General features: G+C 35.9%; 1 protein-coding gene across 4 annotated transcripts in view; it reads left to right on the top strand.

Annotated features, from left to right (window-relative positions):
- Nucleotides 1-19,584, top strand: part of RABGAP1L (RAB GTPase activating protein 1 like) — a 665,842-nt gene that overhangs the window by 105,409 nt on the left and 540,849 nt on the right. For all 4 annotated transcript variants that reach the window (XM_057728667.1, XM_057728668.1, XM_057728669.1 and 1 more), the window contains exon 10: nucleotides 1,854-2,020. In XM_057728667.1, coding sequence (XP_057584650.1) covers nucleotides 1,854-2,020 — 167 coding nt within the window. The remainder of the gene's footprint in view (nucleotides 1-1,853; nucleotides 2,021-19,584) is intronic.

The raw sequence follows: 19,584 nt of genomic DNA, 5'->3' as shown, positions 1-19,584 counted from the left end.
TTTAATATCTATCTGGTCCTCAATTAAAAAGAATATATTTTAAAATTTATTTGTTCAATTAAAAGAAACTGCATAATAATACTATATTACAAAAATATTCTGATACAAAAGATAAAGTATTTTAAATTTAAAATAATTTCATATGCCACACAAAAATGTTGACCTAATTTCTTAAATTTTTAAATGATGTTCTTGAAATTATAAATTACTCAGAGGATTCATGAATCTAAAAATTACAGAAGTGGAAGCCCTGAGAGATGAAATGTCTTGGATCTTTTCACTATACTAAGTTGTATATTGTATTTTGTGTTTTGTGTTATTTTCTCTTACCCCTCTACATTACTCCCCTGAGACTTTAAGGTCCTTTAGGTCAAATCCAATGTCTAGAGAATCTTAGTTTCTCTTGAATTGGCAGATAGAATGCTTGTATTTAGTATGAATATAATACATTTTTTGTTGAGTTTAATGATATTAATAGAAGTGTAGTTGAGTATAGACGTTGTATAATGGTTAAAAAGACACTGTTGAAGGTTTCTTCCAATGATAGGTTTGGTTATTTGAACTTTCCTTAAACTGAGAACTGAAAATGGTCGACAAAGTAAACATTAAAAATATTTTAAAAATAATGGGGACTTCCCTGGTGCTCTGGTGGTTGCGACTCTGCCTTCTGGTGTGGAGGGCGTGCAGATTTGATCCATTTTGGGGATCTTGGGTCCCACATGCCTTGTGGCCAAGGGGCCAAGGCATAGAGCAAAGGCATTGTTGTGGCAAGTTCAACAGAGACTTTGGAAATGGTCCACATCAGCAAAAATAATAATAAAATAAAAATAATGAAGAAACGACAAAATGATATGGAATAACCAAACCACAGATTCAAAAACCCCAATGAATTTCAAAAAGGGTAAATAAAATGAAATCCATATTTCAACCTATCATAGTGAAACTAAGGAAAATCAGTAGACACTGGCCTAGAAGATTCTAGATTCAAATTAAAGGAAGGCTATGGCCAAGTAAACATTTTAAATAGTAACTGAAATTTTGATTGATAACAGTATACTGTTGTTGTCTAAAAGCACTTGCCAGGACTCATATATTTTATATATATAAAATATATATATGTATATGTGTGTGTGTGTATATATATATATACACATACTATAAATATATAGTGTGTATATACAGAGTATATATAAAAAGGGTATTTTATGTTATATATATAGAGAATATATATATATATGAAAATTACATGGAATTAAATATTTCATTAGAGCTTTGGTCAGTGATTTTCCTGAGGGTTAATATATATGAACAACGAAGGTACTGACAAATCCTCAGGGACTCCCTTAAAGCATACAACATTGAAATATTCATTTTAATAGCATTTTCCCAAAGAAGTTTAACATAGCAAAGGTTGAGTATCTCTTCTGATTTGATAGTCCTTCCCATGCAACTCATCAAACAAACCTAATAATTTCTGGTATCTCTTTTTATACAATGAAAGGGCAAATCTTTGTGATTTTCCAGTTTTTTTTTTTGGAAACCTGAAAGATAGGTTTAGTGTAAAAGACATTCTGAAGTTTTTTATTTATTTTTTATATTAAGGACCTGATTTTGGGAAGGAAAAATTAAAATTGTCAGAGGAGATTTGGACATTTGATAAAGGTGGGATTAGGAGTGTTGAGAAATATACTTGGAAAACTTGATTACCTATTTAATCTAAGTGACAATAAAACATTTAAAATTAAACATAGAAGGTAATGTGAGTATAAAGAACCTTAGTTCTCTAACTTTGTTTTCTTAATTAATTAAGTAACAATAAAGCCAGCATAAAAAACAGAAAATTTCTGCTGCAGATAAACGAGTGTACATGACCGTGGCAGTGGATATGGTCGTCACAGAGGTGGTGGAGCCTGTCCGCTTTCTCCTGGAGACAGTAGTACGTGTGTACCCTGCAAATGAGCGATTTTGGTATTTCAGCAGGAAGACTTTCACGGAGACTTTCTTCATGAGGTTGAAACAGGTAGGACCTTTTTGTTCTTTTCATATAATACATTTTTTCTACTATTTTTTCTTTAATACCAACATTTCTGTTTGAAATAAAAAGCAATAAATTCCTCAGATAATCAAATGATATTTAGAGTCAACCAATAGAGTGTTTGAAAAATCCATACGTAGGTAATGTCAGTTAAAAAAAGAACAACTAATAATAATTATGTAGAAATTTGTTTTAGAAACTTGTAAGGCGTACCTTTAAAGTATCAACATACCTCATAGAAGTGTTGAATATCTATCTAAAACAGCTTTTCTTCCTTTTATATACAATTATATAAAGCCAAAAAGAAAGGGCACAGAAAAATTATATCTTTATAAAGTAATAGTGAAAAAGTTTCCAAGTAATACCTGACTAATTGTTATAGTTATTTCCACATATATATTATATGAATGTATAGTTTGACTTATCAGTAAAGTTATAAAATTATTTTAATATTAAATGAGCAAAATTAGGGTTTCTGTGAAATCCTTAAATTAGGCGGTATTAGTAGGTAAAATACACTTTTTGTTTTTTAATGAAGGAAGAAGGTAACACTGAAAAATAATCTGAATTCTAATAGTGTCCATTTTATGAAAGCAGAGTAAAATATTCTGTTTGAGTCATGGAAATCCTTTATATCCTGTTTAGTGCTCCATCTCTCCCAAGTTTACAAGTGTTTGTTGCTTCATATACTGTAATATGCAAAATGCAATGTGGTAAAAGCAAGCATCAATGTGGTGACCAAATATAAAAGCCACTTAACCATTTTCATGTTAAAAAAAAACTTGTCATTGGTCAGTTAGGCTTCATATACTAGATGCTTTGAAATTGTTGTGGTTTCATCTTTCATAAAATTATTAGAGCTGTGGTTTGACACAGCTTTTATTACTGTGTAGACTTTTTTTCTCTTAGTTTTTGTAGTGTATTCTGATGAAGATTATATGAACAGTATTGACATTTTTAGTCCCCTGAGCATATTTTCATATTTTACTCTGAGATAGTTTTCTCCCTTCCATCTTGTCTTGTCTTTTCTTGTAGTTTAATTGTTAATGACTATCAAATAATTAATTTGTCATTTTGAGCCAAAGGATTATTTAAGTTCTGTAAGTGAATAAAGCAGCTGTATTCAAAGTGGTTGTTGTCATTCTAGTGACAATAAATTATTATGCTGTGGGACTTCCTAGGTGGTGCAGTGGTTAGGAATCTGCCTGTCAATGCAGGGGACACAGGTTCGAGCCCTGCTCTGGGAAGATTCCACATGCCATGGAGCAACTAAGCCTGTGCACCACAGAAAAAAAAAAAAAATTATTATGCTGTGAATTTTTCCTCCTTGAGACTTGATAAAATGTTAACTTCCAGCCCATGAGCTTGTGTGTGTGTGTGTGTGTGTGTGTGTGTGTGTGTGTGTGTGTGTGTGTGTGTGTATGGCAAGGTAAGAGTACTGGAATTTATGTATGTATATAAATTTCAAGAATATTCACATTAGAGTGGATTTTTATTATTAAATGTTATTTTCATATTTTTAAAACTGGTGATGTTGAGCAACTGAGTGATAAGTACCATGAGATAAGAATTTTTAGTAATAAGACATTAAAAATACTATTTGAGGCCATTTCATGTGAATTAAGAAGATTAAATTTTAGATTCACTTGTAATATTCAACTCCTTTCAATGCAAGACTGATTTAAGTGAATATCAAATAAGAAGATGGTGTCTAACTTTAGTGGTATAATTTAATTTCTTTAGTAGGTATTGTGTTATTCTATTTTTTTTATTCTTGAGTCATTTTTGGTCATTTGTTTCCTTCAAGGAATCTTCAGTTTAATCAAGGATATTTAATTTATTGCTTAAAATATTGCCTTTTTCCTTTTAATGTCTTTAGGATCTGTAGGACCTGCTTTTATTTTCTGATATTGATAATTTATATACTCTTTTTTTTAATCAGCTTAGCTAGAGGTTTATTAATTTTATTGATTTTATTCTCCCCCAAAGAAACAGATATTGGGTTCATTGATTTCCCTATTGTTCTTCAGTTTTATCGTCTGTTGATTCCTTTTATTTTCTTTTTTATCCCCCCCCCCCCCCCCGCCGTTTGGATTTAACTTGTTTTTCTAGTTTCCTCATGTGAAGATTAGAGGGCTTATTTTTTGTTTAAACTTTTTTTCCTTATATCTTTTAATTTTTAAGGTTATAATTTTCCCTCTAACCTCTGCTTTAGCTGTACCCATAAAGCTTGATATTTTGTGTGCTTATTCAATTTGAAATATTTCCTAATTTCCCATGTTATTTCTTCTGACATATGGGTTGTTCATAAGTGTGTTGTTTAATTTCCAAGTATGTGTGAATTTTCTGGATATCTTTATGATACTGATTTTTAATTTTGTTTCATTTTGATTGTAGAACATTCTCTGTGTGATTTGAATCCTTTTGCGTTGTTGAGACTTGCTTTATGACCCAAGACACGGTCTATTTTGGTGAATGTTCCAAGACTAGTTGTAAGGAATGTGTATTCTGCATTTGTTGAGTGGGGTGTTCTATAAACGTCAACTATGTTACGCTTTATGATAGGGTTTTTCTGTGATTTCCTCTCAGTATCCTGTGTATTCAAGGAGATCTCTCCCTTCTTGTTTGAAACAGTAGTAACAGCTTCTGTGGCTGTTACTATCAGCAATAGGAGTGACAGCAGCCATTACTTACAGAGAGTGCGCTACATGGTGTCCATCCTCAGCGCAACTCTACTGAGGTGCAGGTGCCATTATTACCCCCTCTTTTCAGGTAAATAGGCACAGGAAGGTTGCTGTTAGGTGACAGAGCAGGAACTAAACGTAACCAGTGTGGCCCCAAAGCTTGTCCTTGTGAAATGTTTATGGGAAATGAAAAATGTGTTAGCCGTAACACTAAAATTAGTGTTTCTTTCCCCTGAAAAATTTTCCGTACGGGTGCTGGTCATTTTTGTTGTATTTCACTTAAGCTTGTCTTTCTTTGTATCATCTTTGTTGACATCACTGATTCCATTAGCTGTACAGTATGTGAAGAGTTTATAAAGAAAATCTAAGGATTTGTAACATTTGAAAGGTTGGAAGAGTACCAGCTGGTTACTTCTCTAAGAAAACAGGCTCGTAGCTGCTGAATTTAGTAATTATGATGCTGATTTGGAAAGAGCACTCTGCTTGTATGGAGTCATTTGAAAATTGCTTGCCAGAAAGATCCCTGCTCCAAAAGCCTTTTTGATATTAGTGAACATCCAATATTTTACTGTTAGATGCTGATTCCACTGCCTTAAAGCTTTGCTACCTGTTGCCAGGAAATAGACCTTAATAACTTTTACCAGATATTGTCCTCATTGTTAATGAGTTTAATAAGACTCTTTCCTTAGGCTAGGTTTTATTAGGGGTCAAGATTCAGAAATCAAGAGGGCATTCCTGCTTGATATGAAGTGTTACTAAATTGAGGTGAGAGGGTCAAAATCTTGTATCATAATAAGTGAAATTATTTTGCCGAGATGCCACTATTCATTTTAGAAATGATTTTCAGTGCTTAGTGTATTAAACATGTATTGAGTACTTATAATGTGATAGACACTGTGCCAGGTGTTGGGGATATGTGAATGAATAATATATGTTCTCTGTCTTTAAGGAGTGAAGAATGTAATGGTCAAAAGATTGTACTACTAGGTGACCCATGCAGCAGCAGAAATGTATGCAGAGGGCAGAAGTGGTCCTCACCTACCACGCTTGCCACATTGGATTGAAGTCTGATACCTGAGATTGTATCCCAGCTTCCCATTTCCTAGATATTTAACCTCAGGCAAGATACTCCTCATCTCTGAAGTGGGGATTTTTAGTGTACCACCTCAGAGTTGTTAAAAGAAAACTGTTTACTACTATTCACACCACTTCATTTCTGATAGCAGATGGGTGGGTGTTTTTCCAATACCAATTAATTCTCCAACTCGACACCAGTTGGATGGCTTACAATTCAGTTACGACACTAACTACCTGGAGTTAGCACAGACCCCACAGGTTAGGGGCTCAGTCCCGCAACACTGTTCCCCTTCTCCTTACTTCAGACACCAGTTGCAGGTCCAAACTGTTATCTGTGTTTCTGACCAACTAGCTATAAATTGGAGGTTCCCACAGCCTCCTCCTCAGGTTTGATGATTTGCTAGAATGACTCACAGAACTCAGGAAAACAGTTTACTTAGTAGGTTACCAGTTTATTATAAAAGGAAACAGCTTGGAACAGCCATCTAGAATAGATGCATGGGGCAAGGTATGGGGGAAGGCCTATGGAGCTTCCACGCCCTTTGTAGCCTCGCAGCCCTCTCGGTACCTCCACGTGTTCACCAAGCCAGACATTCTCTCTGAACACCTCAGGTGGGGTTTTTTTGGATGATTCATTCTGTAGGCACACTTGAGTAAATCATTGGTGTTAGTGATTAACTCAAGTACCTGCCCCTTTCCCTTCCCAGGAGATTGGGGGAGTGGGGCTGAAAGTTCCAGCCCTCTAACCACATGACTGATTCCCCTGGCATCCACCTGCCCTGGCTGCCCCCCTCCCCCCCAATATCCTTAGGGGCTTTCCAAAAGTCACCTCAATATAAATTCAGGTGTGGTTGGAAGAAGCTTGTTAGGAATAACAAAAGAGGTTCCTTTTATCTTCGTTGCTCTGGGACTATTTCAGAAATGGGATAAAAACCAAATGTTATAACAAAAGATATTTCTTTCACCTTTATTGCTATGGCACTGTTTCAGGAGCCAGGATGAAGGCCAAAATATGTATTTCTTATATCATAATATCACAGTTGTCATGATGAATAAATATGAATTAATGTAAAGCCCTTTAAGACAGTGCTTGTCACCTGGTATGTGCTCAATAAATATTAGCTATTATTGTTGTTATTATTCTTTTTAAAAAATTTTATTTTATTTTTGTATGCTTTGTGTCTTCATTGCTGTGCGCGGGCTTTCTCTAGTTGTGGCGAGCAGGGGCTACTGTTTGTTGCAGCGCACAGGCTTCTTATTGCCGTGGCTTCTCTTGTTGTGGAGCACGGGCTCTAGGCGTGCAGGCTTCAGTAGTTGCAGCATGCAGGCTCAGTAGTTGTGGCACATGGGCTTAGTTGCTCCACGGCATGTGGAATTTTCCCGGACCAGGGCTCGAACCCGTGTCCCCTGCATTGGCAGGTGGATTCTTAACCACTGTGCCACCAGGGAAGTCCCTGTTATTATTATTAATTCATATTTGTTTGTCTTCTGTCTAGTCTGTATTTTGGGGCAGAATCCTTTATATCTTTTTTTTTTAATTGTCGTAACAAAAATGTAAGTTTATTTCTTTTCTATTAAGGCCCATGTTATTAAAATACACAAGTGTTATTACTTGTACAAAAGTGCCTACAAGCACCTTACCATGGACAGCTTTATCCTCTTACTCTTTGGAAAATAGGAGAAATGGAGTTAGATAGAGAACCTAAAGGAATGATACTTTGTGATTGGTACCAGGGAGAAGAGCAGAGAGGTGAATGGGATTTGGGACACACATACTGGCTGAGGAAGGGAAGGGCCATGTTAGATTCAGCAGCCGAGCAGACAGCCTCGGGTCTCATGGAACAAGCATGAAGAGAGGCTGAGGTGGTGTGGGGAAGAGAGAAGGAAATGTGGGATCCACGCCTGAGCCTACTGATGTGACCAACTTGCTTAGGACTTGACCCTGTGGAGCCACTGTAATTCTCTTTGCCTTTATATCTTAAGCCTAAAATAAATGAATGAATAAATTAACCAATAAAGGAGTAACTAACTCTGGTAGAAGGGTCAGGATTTTGAAGGGTGTAAGGCAGAGAAGGGCATTTCAGACAGAGATAATAGTTGAGTCAATTCATAGAGCTCTGATGCAACACATGTTCAAGATCTGTAGGAAATTAGATGTTGTTAAAGCATCAGTGGGCATGGTGGGTAATTATTCTGAATAGGTAAGTCATTACCATGCTTGGTACTTTATGCTCAGGTTGGCAGAATTTTAAGCTGTGAATGACACTATATTTATAATTGGGGAAGGTCAGTCTGACAGCAGTGAAAAGGATATTGATACTGGAGGCAATAAACGTGAAGTAAGAAGGCTGCTGTGGCCAAGATAAGAAATGATGATGGCCTGAAGAAAGTCATTGGCAGTGGAGACAGTAGAAGAGATGAATTTGAGAGTCATCAGGGAAGTAAGAATCTGGGTCTGGTGTTTGATTTGATATGAGGTTGAGGGAAAACAAGGAGTCTAGGATTACTTCTAGGTGACTGGGTGGTGGTTGATCCTTTTGATTGAGAGAGACTTTTCAAGGAGAAATGTTTGCAGGTTCATGAGGAAAGCAAGGGGAGTTTCACATATGCTGAATTTCACATTCCTGTGGGACTTTTAGGTTTAGTAAGCAGTTGGGTATTTGTGTCCTAAGCTTGGGAAATAAAGATTTTAAAAGTGGTTAATGCTTGAGAATTGTGAATAGGAGTAGGTGAAATTACCCCGAGGCCTGTGGAATGAGGAGACATTTAAAAGATTGGTATAGGAAGAGGATTGAGCCAAGGGAAGGCAGAACAATAAGACTAGATCTAGGGGTAGAATCACAAGGTCATGAGGCCAGGAAAGGTGAGGGAGGAAATTGTTTCCAGAAGGAGAGAATGCCTGCAGCATTAGGTACTGTGGGGAGGTTAGCTAGGGAATTGATTGGTAAATAAGAGACAAAGATCTTAGACTGTAAAACTTGGACAATTTGAGAGGAGTGGTGGGGCAGAAGTCAGACTGTGGTTGATTGAGGGTTGAATGGGAGACAAAATGTTGTCATAATTCACCCCTGTAACTGGGGACAAAAGAGAAGCTGGGTACAAATCCAAAGTATTAGGATACATTTTGCTTTATTTTATATACAAAGTTAGCATTTTGAGAAACCTCAGTCTTTGTTATTCCTGGGTTTGGAAGTCAGACCCTCTGCTAGTGGTTCTGCTGAATGAATACCCCATCAAAATATGGAGTCAAGTGCTGAAAATCTTTTATTGCCAACATTTAGAGGAATGGCATAGCAAATATCTTAAAAGTGAACTAATTTCTTTCTGCAGAAATAGTATAGTTAAGGCATTATGTACAAACCAGCAACGAGTAGATAAAAAAGTTCTGGAGGTCTAATGCACAGCCTCGTGATTGCAGTCAACAATCTAGTGGGCCCTTTCCCCACGGGTTCCTCAAGGGTAGACTCAACCAACCATCAGTCGGTCTGTGGATCAGTGCATGGGTCAGTTACTAGTTGGTTGAATCTGTGGATGCAGAACCTTGCAGATACGCAGGGTGAACTGTACTACGTCATTTGTGTAAGGGACATGAGCCTCTGTAGATTTTGGTGTCTGTGGAGGGATCCTGGATCCAGTCTTTCCATGGATACCAAGGGATGACTATTTTATAAATTTTAAAGTTGCTAAGAGACTAGATCATAATTGTTCTTACCACAAAAAAGAAATCATAGTGATATGACGTGATAGAGGTGTTAGCTAATGCTACAGTGGTGATTGTATTGCAGTATATAAAACGTATCACGTCAACACGTTGTACACTTTACACAATGTTATATGTCAGTTATATCTCAAAAGAGAAATTATGCATCACTTGATATTTTAATTTTTAAAAAAAATTCATTAATTTATGGGAGGACGTCTAAAATAGCTGAAAGCAAAATTAGAATTTTGGAAAGTTCTGCTGCTTCAGACTTTATGTGCTAATTATCATGTCATTTCAAAGTGATTTTTTTAAATGACAGTTTTAAAGTACCCCAAAATATTGGGTAGGCCAAAGAGTTTGTTTGGTTTTAAGTAAAAATAAAAGACATTTCTCATTTTCACGAAGAGCTTACTGAACAACATATTCACTAACCGAACGAACTTTTTGGCTAACCCAATAGAATGCATATTGAAGATACCCATAACTTTAAACTATAGTGACATCACCTATTGCTACACTAATACATTTTTAAGAAGTAATTTGATGAATTATTATTTCTTCCTTATCCTGTTACTGAAAGTAAATGCTGTGCATCCCATCATCAATAAGATGTTTATTGGCAGAATTCTTTGATAGGAAGATTATCAGAGTATAACCTTTGCAGTAGTGTTTTTGTTTTGTTTTGTTTTATAATATTTAAAATCATAGAATAATTTTGTATTACGCTGGTTGTATCTTGCCTAAAGAATGGTAAGACATTTAAGTGTCACCACTTACTTTCAGGTTTGCTTTGTATTGTACTATAGAGTGTATCTTACTGTGAGACTACATCAAAGGAAATAAAATTGAATAAAGCAGTATTTCATTCTGGGTACTGAAATGAGAATATGTTTTTATTATAGGCCTCCATTGAAAACTTGAGGAATTATTAGTTGAGTTAAAAGGTTTTATTCTGAATAGATAGTATTTAAGAATTTGAAGTTGTAAGCCAGAAAGGAGAGAATTCTTACGTAGGTATACTCTTTTGCAATGAATTTAAAAAGTAATATGCCAGTTGTTAAACAAAGCAGGAGGGCAAGCGCAGTGACTTGGGATCCCTTTATGAAGAGTTAGCATTCCTCTCCCTTGTCTTTCATTTGTGGAGTTTTAAGAAATTACACATTATCCCATTACCAAGGTCACCTTACCAAGTGGCCTATTAGTGAGGAATAAATGATCCTCATATCTAAAGTTTTATATTCTTTCAGTGTGTTGAAAATTTAATAAATAAAAACAAAAGGCTTGTTACCTGGAGAATAATGTGACAGAGCTACTTGGGTATGTTGGGGAACTAGCAACCTAATTGATATTTAATAATGAAATTTTGCTTATTTCATAGTCAGATATACTTTCTTTAGGTCCAGATAATATTCTTGCACTTAAGACTGTGGTATTACTCTTAAAATACTACTTGTTTGAAATTTTGAAATGAAATTATTTTCTCTGGACAGAGGTAACTGCTTTTATTCACAGTAATGGTGTGCAACATTCTTAGCTGTGTTGTTCTTTGTAAAAATGTTTTCTACTTTGTGCTGGTGCCAAAATGTAGTAAAAATTGATAACAGCAAAGTTATATTAGACATAAAAGAGTGGAAGCATATGGAGATAGTAGCTTGGAAGATGCAGCACTTACTTCAGTGAACTCAGTGATCTTTTATTTCATAAATTAGGCATCTGTGAATAAGATAGAGTTTCAAGAAAATTAAGAGCAGATTTAGGTGATTAGATGAAGTTGTAAAATAGAGTTCAGTTCTCAAGGGTTCAGCTGAGTCAGCAGCTTTGAAAACATGTAGGGGGTGGCTCTTGAATTCTTGCTTAATTTGAGGATGTGTGATAAACTACAAAGAACAATTTGAGGCAATTACAGGGAAAAAAACAGTGTTATGAAGAAAGTCGTATGTAATATTCATTGTAAAGATAATCTTAAAAAATGTTATTTACATTAGATTAGTTCAGGAAATCCAGAACATTTTGAGGCCAGCACAGCATATTTTAATGTAGATTGACATTTCTTAAAATACAAAGCATATGTTGTGGAATTAGTAAGGTTTAAATAATTTAAATAATTTTCTATTAGCATATCTGGAAAAAATTTCCTGAAAAAAATGTGTTGCTGCTTATTATGGAGATTTTAAAACTCTAATAATAATAACAAATTAAGTTATTGGAGCATTTGGCCTAAAAAAACACAGTGAAATTTACATTCGACTGAGAAAGAATTGCCTATTCCAGTAGACATGTAGTGTGTATCATATATTTTGGATTTAGTACATGAAATAAATGTTGTGAATTTGTGTATGAAATAAGTATGTCAGATGAAGCTTGTTCACAGTAGATAATAAAAAAAATAAACCTGTTAGGAGTCCCTTTATCTCTGTAAGCCCTGGCTTCCTTATTATAACCTAAGAATGTGGGTTAGTAGTATTACTGAATTTTTTTTTCATCTCTAAAATACTGTGACATTTGAATTAGTGAATTACATAAACGGTTTTTAGTACAAATAATTCCATGACTGTTGTAGTCGAGTTATTTCAAAGTTAATTTATAATATCTGTGGTAGTGGCACAGTGAGAATAAGATATTTAAATACAACTTTATCCCCAAAGGAGCTTTGTGTCACTGCCTATTAATAAGGAAATATATAAAAATTACCATTTTACAAGGAGGGCTGTGATAAATACTACATGAAAATGCTGTGCTGTGGGGTTTAGAAAAGGGAGGGCCCACAGCAGTAGAATGACACAAAGTGGTGGTTAAAACAAGTCCCTTTGAGGATGTATGTGAGTTGCTTTCTGTGATCACAGCAGAGAGAGAATATTGTAGGGGGTGGAAAAATTTCCCGTATTCCCTTTTAGATTCTTTGGTTGGTCTAATATTTAAATAAATATAAGACAGATTAACAGGAGGAAAATTTAATTACGTACATATGGGAGCCCCAGAAATATATGAAGATTTAAAAGGGAGCTGGTAATTGAAGCTTGTATACCCTCCTGAGCCAGTGAAAGGGATACAAAGAGGAGGAAGGCCATTCACAAGAAGGGAGAGGAGATGTTTGGAACACAAAGGTTGCCCTGTTGCAGAGAAGCTCCTTAGGTAAAAAGTATCTCTGGTAATAGCTGTCTTCCTTTCCTATGTAAATTTATGCATTGAGGGAGAGGTTTGCTGGGTTTTGATTGCCTTTAGCTCAGAATAGTAATCCTTATGCTTGTTTCTGAACTCATGTTTGGCTGCTCGCCTCTAGAAAGCCAATACTCATTGTTTAGAAAGGAAAGGTTGCTCACTCAGGAGGCCGGCAACCTGGGGAGAAGGCTGACTCATGTCCAAGAACCAAGTCCTAAGATTTTGCTCGACCATGACAGTTTTTTAAAAGGAGAAAGGGGAAGTTAATCACATTTAATCATTTGGGGAGGGGATCAGAGTCTTCATTGTCTCCCACTGTGTCCAGACTTTCTTCTCAGTGGTTGGTGGTGGGATGACAGGGTGGTGGTCCAGGAATCTGGTGCACTACCTGGGTGGGGACCTTAGTTCCTGCAGAAGAACTCAGAGATATATTGTTCTGTATATTCCTTGAGGACCAACCAGGTCTCTGCCCCAAGATGCACTATTGTTTCTTTTGTTTTTGTTTTTTTTTTATTATTTTTTTTTTGGGGGGGGTACACCAGGTTCAATCAACTGTTTTTATACACATATCCCCATATTCCCTCCCTTCCTTGACGCCCCCCCCCTCGAGTCCCCCCCACCCTCCCTGCCCCAGTCCTCTAAGGCATCTTCCATCCTCGAGTTGGACTCCCTTTGTTATACAACAACTTCCCACTGACTATTTTACAGTTGGTAGTATATATATGTCTGTGCTACTCTCTCGCTTCTTCTCAGTTTCCCCTTCACCCCCCACACCCTCCCGTACCTCGAGTTCTCCAGTCCATTCTCTGTATCTGCTTCCTTGTTCTTGTCACTGAGTTCATCAGTACCATTTTTAGATTCCGTATATGTGAGTTAGCATACAATATTTGTCCTTCTCTTTCTGACTTACTTCACTCTGTATGACAGATTGTAGTTCTATCCACCTCATTACATATAGCTCCATCTCATCCCTTTTTATAGCTGAGTAATATTCCATTGTATATATATGCCACATCTTCTGTATCCATTCATTTGTTGATGGGCATTTAGGTTGCTTCCATGTCCTGGCTATTGTAAAGAGTGCTGCAATAAACATTATGGTACAAGTTTCTTTTGGGATTATGGTTTTCTTTGGGTATATGCCCAGGAGTGGGATTACTGGATCATATGGTAGTTCTATTTGTAGTTTTTTAAGGAACCTCCAAATTGTTTTCCATAGTGGCTGTACCAACTTAGAGTCCCACCAACATGCACTATTGTTTCTTGACGGCTCCTCCTTGGTTTCTGCATTCCCTCCCTTCCCTAATTAGTAACTGTTTGAATCTTGCCCTTTGGAGCTCAGGAAAGATCTGGGAGGCTGAATGAAGCTTATTTCCTACAAACAAGAAATAGGGGACTTGGAAAAGATTTGTACCTTGGAGAACCCCACAGTGTCCTGCTTGGTTTCATGCTAATGTGGCATATTTGGGGGTGACAAATTCTGCTCCTCTGCACTATATTTTAGCATGTAAGATAACGTCTGTGCTATCACTTAGTAGACTGTAAAGTGACACAAAAGGGTAACCCAAAATACTGATGATTTGATTGTGATACTAGGCATGAGGCTAGTTCCCCGTTCTGTCACTTGGTAGTTGTGTCTGTGAGCTTCAACTTCTTTATGTGTAAAGCGGAGGTAAAAAATAGTATCTACCATGTAGAGTTGTTTGCTCATTTACCTATTCATTAATCATTTATTAAATGCCTACTCTGACAAATTACTGTTATAGACATTGGGGATACAGTGGTAAATGCTTCAGATGAAGTCCCTGCCTCATGAAGCTTACATTCTCTGTATGGAGGATACATGGAGGGGACAGAATGGCAGGCAAACAGTGGCAACGTAGCAGATAGTAACAGAGTGCTGAGATGCCTGGGTGGATACTGGGTTGTCAAGGAAGGCCTCCGTAAGAAAGTGACATTTAAATGTCTGAGGTCTGAGTGACAAGAGGGAACCTACCAAATGAGGATCCAGGGAAAGACCTTTCAAGGGATGAGCTTGGGTTGTTGCCAGGATCGAATGCCTGGTGTCCTTATTGGTATTAACATTATAATTATTTGCCCAGAAAGATTTCTAGAAGAGTTCTAGAATAGAATGTGGAAGCCACGTTTGCTTCTTAGTTATTCTGAATATTGTACCACAGGTTAGATTGTCTTATGCCTCAAAGTGTTATTTAACAACACAAACAGTAACCAGAAGTAACACTTCCGTAGCACTTACTGTGTGCTGAATGCTGTTCTAAGTACTTTAGGTATTTGGGGGATTTGCTAGGAATAAAATTTACATTTAGAAAAGAGAAGGAGTCTCATGAAACAGGAGAGGAGGGTGTTGGTGTCGAAGAAAAGTTCCTCTACTCTTTTAGGTTCTTCTGGCTGGTCTAAGAATTAAATTGACATGAGATAGATTAACTGGAGAAAAATCAAACAAAAGTTTAATAGCATATACATATACATGGGAGAAACCCAGGAAAACTGAGTAATTCACCAAAATGGCCCAAGCCCTCATCTTAAGTACCATCTTCAGTTGAAGACGAAAGAGGATGTTGGGGGTGGTGTTTTGGGACTTCAAAGGGAGAAAAGACAATTCATGTGGAGCTGGAAAAGCAAATGTTTGGTTAAGCAGATATTTGCTGGGCCATGCAGAGACAGTGAGACACAGAGTGGACTCTGATCTCTAGGCCCTGCTGAGTTTCCCTCAGCACACCTAGCCCGTATCCTTTGCAGATATCTCTTGTTGCAGCTCTGTTCCAGGAACAGACCCTCTATCTAAATTTAGGCAGTTAGGGGGAAGGTCAAAGCTTTTTCCTGAGTCTTTTGCGCCTTGATTGTTTCCAGCTGTAAATAATCCGCATGCCAGAGATACATTTTGGGGTGGGAAATTTTGCTCCCCTACAAGAGGAGGTTATAGAGAAATGAGAGGCAGAGTCATAATGCCCAAGAGACCCAACGTAAGACCGGAGGTCAAGTGTTAAGGGGGAGGAAAAGCTTCTCTCTTGACAAGACTGTTCTCCAAAGGCCATCATGCCGTTTTGTGTTTTTAGTCAAGAGATAGTTTAGAGGGAGGAGGCCTGTCTGAAGAAAAGGGTAGGTTTCAGGGCATGACAAGAGTTCATCCCAGTCTTATCTGCTCTCAGAAGCTCCTGTGGCTTGGCCCTTAATAGAGGAAAGTGAGCCACCTCTTCTTTCTTCTCTAGGAGAGTATGAGCCAGGTGGGAGGTAGAAGTAGCTGCCCTTCCTTAGATCTTTTTCCTAGCACAGGCCTCCTTTAGGCTTGTTATGGGCTCTGGGCTAAATATAGGTTTAAAGTTAAAATAACTTTTTTTTCTCCCCCCTCCTCCCAAATCTCTTCTTTGCTTTCATATGCCTTAACAGTCCTTTCAGTTGGAGGCAAAGCCTTTTATCATTTATTAGAGTTAAAAACCATAAAAGGAAAATTCCCTTTTGATGATGCGTTTTGGTTTAAACCAATTTAAATCGAAGCATAATCAGTTGGGGGAGGAATAAATTGGGAATTTGGGATTAGCAGGTACACACTACTATATATAAGTTAGATAAAAAACAAGGACCTACTGTATAGCACAGGGAACTATATTCAATATCTTGTAATAACCTATAATGGAAAAGAATCTGAAAAAGAATATATATATAATATATATATACAAACACACACCCACATAAAAAACTAAATCACTTTGTGTATATGTGAAACATTGTAAATCAACTGTACTTCAATTGAAAAAAAAAGTGTAATCAGTTAGTAAATTACCAGGAATGACTATGTGAGGTGAAGGATATTATTGTGGTAGTTATTTTGCGATATATATAATGTACCAACTCATTATGCTGTACACCTTAAACTTGATGCATTTTTTTCTAAGTTGTCTAATTAATATGAATAGGGCTGTTTGCAGTATTTATTTATTATCCATTTGATGTCATGGGGTCTGTAGTGATATCCACTCTTTTGTTTCTGGTTGGTAATTTGTGTCTTCTTTCTTTTTTGCTTTGTAAATTTAGCTAGAGGTTTATCAATTTATTGATCTTTGTAAAGAACTACCTTTTGGTTTCATTGATTTTTAATTTTTTCTGTCCCCAGTTTTATTGATTTGTGTTGTTATCTTTATTTTCTCACTTCCGATTCCTTTAGATTATTTTATACTTCTTTTCCTAGTTTCTTAAGGTAGAAGTTTAGGTTATTGATTTTTGGATGCCTCATTTGAAATACATATAAGCTCTAAATCTCCCTATACACACTGTTAGATGTATCCCACTAATTTTGTTTTGTTATATTTTCATTTTTGTTCAGTTCAAAATATTTTCTAATTTGAGCCTTCTTTTTTGACTTTGATCCATGGACTATTTAGAAGTGCGTAATTTTATTCCTGAGTATGTGGAGATCTTTCAGATGTATTTCTGTTGCTGATTTCTAGTTTAATTGTATTATGGTCACTAAACATTTATTTCAATTTTAAAATTTTCTTAAAGTTTGTTGTATAACCCAGAAATGGTTTGTTTTGGTGAATGTTCCATGTGCATTTGAGAAGAATGTATATTCTGCTGTCATTGGGTGGAGTGGAGTATAAATATCCGATCCTGTTGTTCCTGTTGATGATATTCAGTTCTCCTGTAACATTGCTGAGTTTTTGTATACCTCTTCTTTTCATTACTGCGAGAGGAATGTTGATGTCTCCAATTGTAAATGTGGATTTGTCCATCTCCTTTCATTTCTATGAATTTTTTGCTTCACATATTTGAGATCCTGTTGTTAGGTGCGTACACTTATAAGATTCTTATGTGTTTTTGTTGAATTGCTCCTTTTAACATAGTGCAGTGTCCTTCTTGATACCTAGTGATTTCTTGTTTTCTTGCTTGGAAGTGCACTTTGTGTTTTATTAATATAGTCTTTTCAGCTTTCTTTTGATTCGTGTTTTCATGTTATCTCTTCTAACCTCATTTTGCTTTCAACTTGCCTGTATCACTATATTTAAAGTGATTTTTTTTTTAAGACAGAATATAGTTGTGTCTTCTTTTTAATATACTCTGAGAATTCTGTCTTTTAATTGTTATGTTTAGGCAATTTATATTTAACATAACTATTGATATGTTTAAATTTAGTTTACCATTTTATTGTTTCCTGCTTATTTCTTATTTTACATTTCTTTGTTTCTCCTTTGTTGTCATCTTTTGGATTATTTGAGCATTTAGTGACTATTTCATTTTTATTATATTTCTTTATATAATTACTTTAGTGGTTGCTCTAGGAACTGAGGTCTTTGTTTCTTGAATATAGTAGAAATGTAATAAAAATTTGGTTGCTTTAAACCTAACCACTTAATTTTCCATAGCTGTCTTCTTTTTTTTATGTTTAATGCAGTGGACAATTTTACCTTTTATTATTTGCTAAATGACTTAAAAATGCACCTGAAATTTGATTTATGGTTCAGAAATAATTCATGAAAACAGTGAATAATTAAAGTAGTTATATTTTTATAATTTAAATGATTATAGTACAGGTAGATATTAGAGATAATTATATCTCTATATATGTCTATATTCTTATTTTGTGTTCTTTAGAGTCTAGTATGCTGGTGTAAAAATTGAAATAATAATAATAGTAATAAAAATTTGTTCCAGGCACTTCGTTTATGTTCAAGGTATTATGATGATGATGATGATGATGATGCCAGGAACTAGGTCATTTCATACCATGTTTTTATTTTTTATTTTTTTTAAGCTCTTTATTGGAATATAATTGCTTTACACTGTTGTGCCAGTTTCTGCTGTACAGCAAAGTGAATCAGCTGTATTTATACATATATCTCCATACCCCCTCTCCCCCCAAAGTATTATTATATTTAATCTTCTTAATAATTTTGAGATGGTTTATTTCCATTTTATTGATATAGCTGTTGTGACTCAGCAAAGTTAAGTATTTTGTCCAAGACCACACTTTTATTTGTAGTGAAATTTGAGTTCAGACTCAGGTCTATCTGACTTTAAAATTCATATTTTAGCATTAGTCTGATCATTCATCCTGCTGATATTTGTTGAGTACCTACTATGTGTCAGGTACCATTTTATTTCTGATTGAAAGTCAACTTAATCCTTGCCCATATGATGCTTCCTCTTTTGTGGATGAGATAGCCATTAAATAAATAAATATAATAATAAAAAATAGAATATGTTATAGTAAGTGCAGTGAAGGAGAAGGACATGGTATGATGAGAATCAAAAACACGGGAACTTAGTGTAGATTCTTTGTAGAAGTGACGTTAGGAGGTAAGGATCCAAGATTGATGGGAGTTAGCAAAGAGGAGGAGGAAACGCTGTCTTGCAGAGAGAAAAGGATGTCCCAGGGCCTTGAGTGGGGGACAGATGTAAAGTTCCTGGAGCTGAAACAGGCCAGAGTGGCTGAAATGTAGTAACAGCCTTTGCGTGTGAGATGAGGCTGGAGAGAGAGGCAAGGTCCAGTTTATCTAGGGCCTTGTGGGCCATGCTAGGTTGGTTAATTGGCGGTTGTCTTAAATTTTCCTCCTTAAAAAAAGGCCCTTTAGAATGTAAACCATTTATAAGGTGAAAACTGTCTACTTCCATGTGTTAGTTGATGGATATAGTTGCTTTCTCTTTACCTTAGGGCAAGGTGGTCTGTCCTAAGAATCCAGTATCACTTGCTTATGTCTGCCCTGGAATCTGGGGTGTCTCAGGTTTTTCTGATTAAAAATCCGGTTTTCTCAAAATGGTTAGTAGGTTTCATTGTGTTGGTTAAAATTACTAAAAGAAACATATGTTTAGAATATTATGTGAAGAACAACGCACTTTAAAAATTTTTCTCCACTTCAAGACATGCTGTAGATCAAACATGACATGCTGCTCTTCATTTCAGCTCTTTT

This window comes from Hippopotamus amphibius, chromosome 3, assembly GCF_030028045.1.
Source record: "Hippopotamus amphibius kiboko isolate mHipAmp2 chromosome 3, mHipAmp2.hap2, whole genome shotgun sequence".
NCBI lineage: Eukaryota > Metazoa > Chordata > Mammalia > Artiodactyla > Hippopotamidae > Hippopotamus > Hippopotamus amphibius.
Note: the sequence above shows the minus strand (reverse complement) of the source record. Positions and strands in the feature narration are given on the sequence as shown.